The sequence below is a fragment of the Saccoglossus kowalevskii genome, chromosome 1 (assembly GCF_978046115.1).
Source record: "Saccoglossus kowalevskii chromosome 1, keSacKowa6.1, whole genome shotgun sequence".
Taxonomy (NCBI): domain Eukaryota; kingdom Metazoa; phylum Hemichordata; class Enteropneusta; family Harrimaniidae; genus Saccoglossus; species Saccoglossus kowalevskii.
The window spans coordinates 43,441,285-43,451,764 of record NC_140641.1 but is presented as its reverse complement, the minus strand read 5'-3'; the positions used below and the strand labels follow the sequence as shown (position 1 = coordinate 43,451,764).

The window sequence follows — 10,480 nt, the reverse complement described above, 5'->3', positions numbered from 1 at the left end:
TTTAAATTCTTAAAATATTGATTTTATTTCAAAGTAGGTAAGTAAATATGGATAACGATGATCAAATCATAAGTTGGAACTCAAAAGCAATTACGAATGTTTGGTTTGAATTCAATGTAAATGGCGATCTAAGTACACAGTTAGCATAAATAGCGGTAAAAGACAACCACGTCTATAAAGACGAAAAGCGATCTAAATAGTACATGGGTCTATATACGAATAAAACAAAATATTAACACCGTTACCACTGTACAAAGTGACACTAACCTTAATCCTAACAAATAAAAGATTTGGAATACTGCAATGGAAATAGCAATGTTGCATTATGAAATGATCAGTTACGTCACAAGCATAACATTAGAACACTGACATGAGTGTAACATTAGTGGCCTAGACGTGATTGTTACCATGGTAATCATTGGACCCATAACCCTGACCTCTGATCTATTACAATTATTAAGTTATTACAATATTTTCTATAAATCTCTCCGTCCATGAGATTAGATGGAGGTATACGACTTCTTCCTGTATCTACCAACACAGTAACCAATGACCACGATGATAATAAGGCCTGCAAGACAGCATCCAACTATGATAGCGATAAGATTGTCATTGACTGTATCCATTGTACAACTCTCAGCTGTGAAAACAAAAAAACACTGCATCAAGATGCGCTTACAGACTATATTGACATATATATATACTATATGAGTCATAATACACAATATATCTGAGCTACAATTACAGACTATACCAGGGTCAACAATTACATAATATATCTGAGCTACAATTACAGACTACACCAGGGTCGACAACTACATAATATATGTGAGCTACAATTACAGACTACACCAGAGTCGACAACTACATAATATATCTGAGCTACAATTACAGACTATACCAGGGTCAACAATTACATAATATATCTGAGCTACAATTACAGACTACACCAGAGTCGACAACTACATAATATATCTGAGCTACAATTACAGACTATACCAGGGTCAACAATTACATAATATATCTGAGCTACAATTACAGACTACACCAGAGTCGACAGCTACATAATATATCTGAGCTACAATTACAGACTATACCAGGGTCAATAATTACATAATATATCTGAGCTACAATCACAGACTACACCAGAGTCGACAACTACATAATATATCTGAGCTACAATTACAGACTATACCAGGGTCAACAATTACATAATATATCTGAGCTACAATTACAGACTACACCAGAGTCGACAACTACATAATATATCTGAGCTACAATTACAGACTATACCAGGGTCAATAATTACATAATATATCTGAGCTACAATTACAGGCTACACCAGAGTCGACAACTACATAATATATCTGAGCTACAATTACAGACAACACCAGGGTCAAGAATTACATAATATATCTGAGCTACAATTACAGACTACACCAGGGTCAACAATTACATAATATATCTGAGCAACAATTACAGACTACACCAGAGTCGACAACTACATAATATATCTGAGCTACAATTACAGACTATACCAGGGTCAATAATTACATAATATATCTGAGCTACAATTACAGACTACACCAGAGTCGACAACTACATAATATATCTGAGCTACAATTACATACTATACCAGGGTCAATAATTACATAATATATCTGAGCTACAATTACAGGCTACACCAGAGTCGACAACTACATAATATATCTGAGCTACAATTACAGACAACACCAGGGTCAACAATTACATAATATATCTGAGCTACAATTACAGACTATACCAGGGTCGACAACTACATAATATATCTGAGCTACAATTACAGACTATACCAGGGTCGACAACTACATAATATAGCTGAGCTACAATTACAGACTATACCAGGGTCAACAATTACATAATATATCGGAGCTACAATTACAGACTACACCAGGGTCGACAATTACATAATATATCCGAGCTACAATTACAGACTATACCAGGGTCAACAATTACATAATATATCTCAGCTACAATTACAGACTATACCAGGGTCGACAACTACATAATATAGCTGAGCTACAATTACAGACTATACCAGGGTCAACAACTACATAATATATCTGAGCTACAATTACAGGCTACACCAGAGTCGACAACTACATAATATATCTGAGCTACAATTACAGACAACACCAGGGTCAAGAATTACATAATATATCTGAGCTACAATTACAGACTACACCAGGGTCAACAATTACATAATATATCTGAGCAACAATTACAGACTACACCAGAGTCGACAACTACATAATATATCTGAGCTACAATTACAGACTATACCAGGGTCAATAATTACATAATATATCTGAGCTACAATTACAGACTACACCAGAGTCGACAACTACATAATATATCTGAGCTACAATTACATACTATACCAGGGTCAATAATTACATAATATATCTGAGCTACAATTACAGGCTACACCAGAGTCGACAACTACATAATATATCTGAGCTACAATTACAGACAACACCAGGGTCAACAATTACATAATATATCTGAGCTACAATTACAGACTATACCAGGGTCGACAACTACATAATATATCTGAGCTACAATTACAGACTATACCAGGGTCGACAACTACATAATATAGCTGAGCTACAATTACAGACTATACCAGGGTCAACAATTACATAATATATCGGAGCTACAATTACAGACTACACCAGGGTCGACAATTACATAATATATCCGAGCTACAATTACAGACTATACCAGGGTCAACAATTACATAATATATCTCAGCTACAATTACAGACTATACCAGGGTCGACAACTACATAATATAGCTGAGCTACAATTACAGACTATACCAGGGTCAACAACTACATAATATATCTGAGCTACAATTACAGACTACACCAGGGTCAACAACTACATAATATATCTGAGCTACAATTACAGACTATACCAGGGTCAACAATTACATAATATATCTGAGCTACAATTACAGACTATACCAGGGTCGACAACTACATAATATATCTGAGCTACAATTACAGACTATACCAGGGTCGACAACTACATAATATAGCTGAGCTACAATTACAGACTATACCAGGGTCGACAACTACATAATATATCTGAGCTACAATTACAGACTACACCAGGGTCAACAACTACATAATATATATGAGCTACAATTACAGACTACACCAAGGTCGACAACTACATAATATAGCTGAGCTACAATTACAGACTATACCAGGGTCAACAATTACATAATATATCTGAGCTACAATTACAGACTATACCAGGGTCGACAACTACATATTATATCTGAGCTACAATTACAGACTATACCAGGGTCGACAACTACATAATATAGCTGAGCTACAATTACAGACTATACCAGGGTCAACAACTACATAATATATCTGAGCTACAATTACAGACTACACCAGGGTCAACAACTACATAATATATATGAGCTACAATTACAGACTACACCAAGGTCGACAACTACATAATATATCTGAGCTACAATTACAAACTATACCAGTGTCGACAACTACATAATATATCTGAGCTACAATTGCAGACTATACCAGGGTCGACAACTACATAATATATCTCAGCTAGAATTACAGACTATACCAGGGTCGACAACTACATAATATATCTGAGCTACAATTACAGACTATACCAGGGTCGACAACTACATAATATATCTGAGCTACAATTACAGACTATACCAGGGTCAATAATTACATAATATATCTGAGCTACAATTACAGACTACACCAGAGTCGACAACTACATAATATATCTGAGCTACAATTACAGACTATACCAGGGTCGACAACTACATAATATATCAGAGCTACAATTACAAACTACACCAGGGTCGACAACTACATAATATATGTGAGCTACATTTACAGACTACACCAGAGTCGACAACTACATAATATATCTGAGCTACAATTACAGACTATACCAGGGTCAACAATTACATAATACATGTATATCTGAGCTACAATTACAGACTACACCAGAGTCGACAACTACATAATATATCTGAGCTACAATTACAGACTATACCAGGGTCAACAATTACATAATATATCTGAGCTACAATTACAGACTACACCAGAGTCGACAACTAAATAATATATCTGAGCTACAATTACAGACTATACCAGGGTCAATAATTACATAATATATCTGAGCTACAATTACAGACTACACCAGAGTCGACAGCTACATAATATATCTGAGCTACAATTACAGACAACACCAGAGTCGACAACTAAATAATATATCTGAGCTACAATTACAGACTATACCAGGGTCAAGAATTACATAATATATCTGAGCTACAATTACAGACTACACCAGAGTCGACAACTACATAATATATCTGAGCTACAATTACAGACTATATGAATGGTTCATGTAAAGCACTTACACTCTCCATATTCCCCGTCAGACCTCTCTGCAAAAGGCTGGATGCGAAGGTCACTAATATCCATTTCTACGTCATCATTGATCGTAAGATCAGTTTTACTTTCACATTCATAGGACTTTCCAATTGTTGTACCGAAGTCGTTATTTGTTCTTGTAGCGCTCATAGTTGTACCTGAAACCAATATGTACACTACATGTATAATATATATCTACGTTTTGAATAATTATATGAAAAAAACGAGAATGTGAGGAATTTACTCAGAACCACGCCTTCAACAAATGAAGTTTTTGATTTTTATTACTGAGTGGTGTTCCGAGAACTGTGTATTTCGTTATCACAGCCACTTCTCCATTCTAGTATTGTTAGATCTTTACCGGGTTTTGCTGGGTTCTTGAAATTATCGTCAAGCACGTACTGCAGTGTGAACGAATTCATGTAGTATTTGTCATCATCAAGAGTGTCAACAGATGAACCCAATACGAATTTCATTTCAACGAACCAGTCTGTGAAAAAGTCTAACTTGAGCGTACTACTAGACGTGTTTCCTGCACACTCCGAATCAGACGAACTCGCACTAGGTGGCATCTGTATGTCAATGGTGTCCTAATTAAAGTGAAAATCAAAGAAACATGGTTAAGTTGTCGCTGTGTGAAGTAATTAATTTTCAGTAGCAATAGTACTTATCACCAATCAGTATGATGCACATCGTATGTGATGACTACTGATAACAAGACGTACTAGTATAACTCAGTCAATATATGGTTTACCACTTGGTGGAAATAAAAAAAAAAATCAATAGACTAAAAAAACAAACAATTGTTTTCAAAAATATAAGCTGTAACTCTTGATGATTAATATGGATTTGACAACGAAAGTGTGACCGAGAGCATGGCTTCACATAAAACACAATTTCAAATCAAAGAAGTTCGCGGTTGTAATGTGGCACAAGTTGCGTGTAAATGCATCCAACCATATTCGTAATGCTACACTAAATGAGGATACAGTTGCCTGCGAGCCTTCGTACAGATAATTTGCTACACTTGTCGGAAAATGTGTTATATCTTTGACGGCATAGATAAGAAGAACAGATGCCTAACCATATGTAGTCTCTACGACTTAAGGATTATGCAACATCCTGTAATTCTATTATATAGTACATTACTACCGTTGTACTGTAGTATTTCTATTATATAGTATATTACTACCGTTGTACTGTAGTATTTCTATTATATAGTATATTACTACCGTTGTACTGTAATATTTCCATTATATAGTATATTACTACCGTTGTACTGTAGTATTTTCATTATATAGTATATTACTACCGTTGTACTGTAGTATTTCCATTATATAGTATATTACTACCGTTGTACTGTAGTATTTCTATTATATAGTATATTACTACCGTTGTACTGTAGTATTTCCATTATATAATATATTACTACCGTTGTACTGTAGTATTTCCATTATATAGTATATTACTACCGTTGTACTGTAGTATTTCTATTATATAGTATATTACTACCGTTGTACTGTAATATTTCTATTATATAGTATATTACTACCGTTGTACTGTAGTATTTTCATTATATAGTATATTACTACCGTTGTACTGTAGTATTTACATTATATAGTATATTACTACCGTTGTACTGTAGTATTTCTATTATATAGTATATTACTACCGTTGTACTGTAATATTTCCATTATATAGTATATTACTACCGTTGTACTGTAGTATTTCCATTATATAGTATATTACTACCGTTCTCCTGTAGTATTTCTATTATATAGTATAATACTACCGTTCTACTGTAGTATTTCTATTATATAGTATATTACTACCGTTGTACTGTAGTATTTCTATTATATAGTATATTACTACCGTTGTACTGTAGTATTTCTATTATATAGTATATTACTACCGTTGTACTGTAGTATTTCTATTATATAGTATATTACTACCGTTGTACTGTAGTATTTCTATTATATAGTATATTACTACCGTTGTACTGTAGTATTTCTATTATATAGTATATTACTATCGTTGTACTGTAGTATTTCTATTATATAGTATATTACTACCGTTGTACTGTAGTATTTCCATTATATAGTATATTACTATCGTTGTACTATAGTATTTCTATTATATAGTATATTACTACCGTTCTACTGTAGTATTTCTATTATATAGTATATTACTACCGTTGTACTATAGTATTTCTATTATATAGTATATTACTACCGTTCTACTGTAGTATTTCTATTATATAGTATATTACTACCGTTCTACTGTAGTATTTCCATTATATAGTATATTACTACCGTTCTACTGTAGTATTTCTATTATATAGTATATTACTACCGTTGTACTATCGTTTTTCTCGTATGAGATTGAGAATAATATCGCCATTGTCGCCAAAATGCACGTCTTGTTATTTTCACCAATCACTTCCCAGCTGCCGATGGTAGTAGACGGAGTGGGTTTTTGAGTGGCTGTAGTCTGCTTCGTGTCCGTTGTTAAAATGGTGGTATTGTCGACTGGCGTTGTAGCCTTCGTTGTAGCATCTAGTGTCGTGGCATCTAGTGTCGTTGCATCCGTAGTTGTGGCATCTATTGTAGAGTTACTCAGAACCACAGTAACACAAGCTGTAACAAGAATACAATTGCATTCAATCATTTGCATTGAATCTCAGACTAGTAATTGTATTACTCATATTAACCATGTGGCGATTGTATTGATGTAATAAATTACGATTTATCCGCTCCGCTATGATTTCCATTAATTTAAAATCACCGTCAAACCGTCACTCTAGTCGGGTGGTAAAATCGGAAAAAAATCCTCACCCGCCGTTGTAATACACAAATGTATTACCTCATACCAGTCATGTAATAGCAGTGTTCAAATGATCGTGCTTTTTATTTTGGCCGAGGTGCGCATCGGTGCCGACTACGAACTTTGAATGAAATGTAAATGCTAATCAAAGAATCTAGAAAATACAATGGCAAAAAGGTCGGAAATAATAATTATAACGGCAAAATATGCGCTAATAATAAAGTGAACGTATACGGGGCCCGGTTTTAGTTATAACCCGACGTCAGCTTTACGTTCATGTCCTACCATTGAAACAGCCGAAAACATGTTTGTTTGTTTTTGAGCGGAGTGGATTGCCAATCAGCCTACTGGCTTGTACCAATATCCCCCAATACTCTGGCGCCACCATATATACATTGATTATATTTGCTATTTGTCTATCGATTTTAATATAGCATAGTATTCTATTCTATTCTATTCACTTATTTGTATGTTAATTAATTAATCATGTATTATTAATTTACTACAAGTATGTTTTATCATTACTGTAAGGTCAGAACATATTCGATTTATACATGCGTAACAAACATATAGTGCCACCATTCCTTCTGCTTTTTCTTCTTTTGTCTTTTGGTACTGATTAAATCTTATGCTATATATGTGGTACGACATCGACAGATACACGTTTATTTTGTCACATAAGTATGTTGTATATACGCGTGTGTGCATGTATGTGTAATAATTATGACATGGTCATCTTCTCGGACCATACTCGTGTATTTCGTGACTATAGGGACATACCATGGCGTGTGGTATGTATACAGCGCAATGACTCATGTAAAGAATTAGCATAGTACAAAGTCCAGCATTACATCTCGTCATATGACTATACCAGTAGGTTGTTTTAGTTGACGCCAAAACATAAAAAACATATAATACGTATAGCGTTATAGAAATGAATATGTATCTTTCTATCAAGGTATAATACTAATATAAGTACGACGTAGACCAGAATGTAACATCATGTGTCCATTAAGTATTTCGACGAAAGAAGACGTAGACAGGAAATAGGAAGTGAAGACATTAATTCCGACCCAGAAAGTATTCCAAATTCCGGCTAAGAACGTACTCCGAATTCAGTATATTTAAATACGTACCTGAAATCAGCAGGATTCCACAAAGTAATTTCATTTTGACAACTTCTGACAAAAAGGGTCAAACGTTGTTGCTGTCGTTGCGTATGTTCGCACAGCTCGATTAAAGCCTTAATGGCTAACCTATCGATAACTGCCCAATCACATGCTGGAATAAACGCCCTCTGTTACGAGATGGAGGGAGATAACACACCGGCAATGGTTATTATTCCCACAGTATTAATATAACCAGTGAGTTGTGTCATATCATTTTATGGATGCGTGTAATTGCACTCTGGATATATTAAAGTCCCAATAGTTCTTCGCAATTTGCGCTAAAGGGTTGCCATACTGTATGTTTATGGGCACTTCAACGGTGACATAACAATAACGTCATTCATATACAAGTACACGTGATGTATATTGCATATACCACCGTCCCTCAACACATGTTCAAAATTTACATCATACCTCCTGTCGCCATTTGTTTGACTATCAGGTAATGTGTACTAAACCAAAATCTGGCTCAGGCTCATGAAAACTGTTCTTTACATCACGCATATGTAGTATTCAGAATATTTACTACCTTACGCTAGTGGCTTCGCGATTAGTGACTTTCGTGGCGTGTGGATTTCGTAGTAAGTAGCTTTCGCAGGGTGCAGGGGTTTGTCGCAGTAACTAGTCCTTTCATCGGAGTTGAGAATTAATGTTTTATGTGTCTTTAACAACTGATTACCATCCTCAGGGACTGTTAATTTGCCCTTATGATCTGTGCAGTTTCTCTGGCAGGAGTTCCTACATAAGACACATGCTCTGATATTGTCCCATAGATACTTAGACCAAGAAACATTTGACCTTTTATAGAATGCATAATGAATTCTTGTTATACTGCTTAGTGAAATACACATTTTAATGGCTCATTTTAGAACAAGGTCTGACACTAGGTTTTGGCATATCAGAGAAACGATATTGACAGACAAAATTTAACCAAACCAAATTTAACCCAAATCTGTATATTCATCTCTGTAAAATAAGCAGAACACTCGTAAAAAAAAAAAAAAATGGCCACCAGTCCGACACTTTGAATCGAATCATGATGACGAAACAATGACGTGTATCAGAAACGTCCAAGGACCGGTTGATGACATGATTGAATTTTGTGATTTTATTCGTTTTTGACAAAAATGGCCGCCATTCGGTTAAATTTCGATGAAAACGAAAAATAACTGAAAACAACATTTAACTCATTATATCCTTTGTACAAAATTTAACCCAATATCTTGTTTTTGTACAAAATTTAACCCAAATGATGTAAATGCCAAGTTTGAATAAAATCGGTCATGGCATCTCAAAAAAACAGTTGATGACATGTTTAAATTTTGTAATTTTATTCGTTTTTGACGAAAATTATCACCAGTCCGCCATTTTGAATTGAATCCCAAAAGAAATGATGTGTATCAGTAACTCACCATGACTGATGTCAATGCTAAGTTTGAATGAAATCGGTCAAGGCAAGTCCAAGAGACAGTCTGGGACAAAATGGCCACCAGTCGGTCAAAGGTCAATGTCATCATCCTCTATTATATGTTTTTGTCATATTACCTCAAACCCTGCACATATAAGTGTGTATGGAATCATGGAAAGAAACGGTGTGCATTGCCGTGTGAACACTGTCATAAAGGTGATTGACAGGTCATACTTCTATACAACTCTGGAAGGACAATTAGAATCTACCAGATGTGCTTGTGGTTTACATAACAAAGGATGCTTACGATCTACTGATTGGCCTACGTGAGTGTCTGCATGTCATCGTGAGAAAGCTGATTGGCTCCTGTGGAAACCCAGGTGGTGTCTCTGAATCTGGGCCACTTATACCTATAAACAGGCTAGACTGAGGACAGTATGGTTCCATCATTTCTATGAAGGTCCCTGTGTGTTGATGCTGCAATATTGCGAGACAAGTGATAAAGGCTTCAATCATCGTTCTGCGAGACTTGTATTCACTGCTCTGCGATCTCCTGCTTCCAGCGGTGCCCTCCAGAATAACAACGTTCCTCTACAAGCAAGACTCCC

General features: G+C 35.1%; 1 protein-coding gene across 1 annotated transcript; it reads right to left on the bottom strand.

Moving 5' to 3' along the window:
- Positions 1-8,563, bottom strand: LOC100376005 (lysosome-associated membrane glycoprotein 1-like). Its single transcript, XM_085502335.1, has 5 exons — positions 8,432-8,563; positions 6,825-7,108; positions 4,834-5,062; positions 4,460-4,630; positions 1-640 (listed from the first exon to the last, which is right to left on the bottom strand). The coding sequence occupies exons 1-5, from the start codon at positions 8,463-8,465 to the stop codon at positions 501-503; spliced, it is 858 nt and encodes a 285-aa protein (XP_085358461.1). The 5' UTR covers positions 8,466-8,563; the 3' UTR covers positions 1-500.
- Between the last annotated feature and the right edge of the window lie 1,917 nt (positions 8,564-10,480).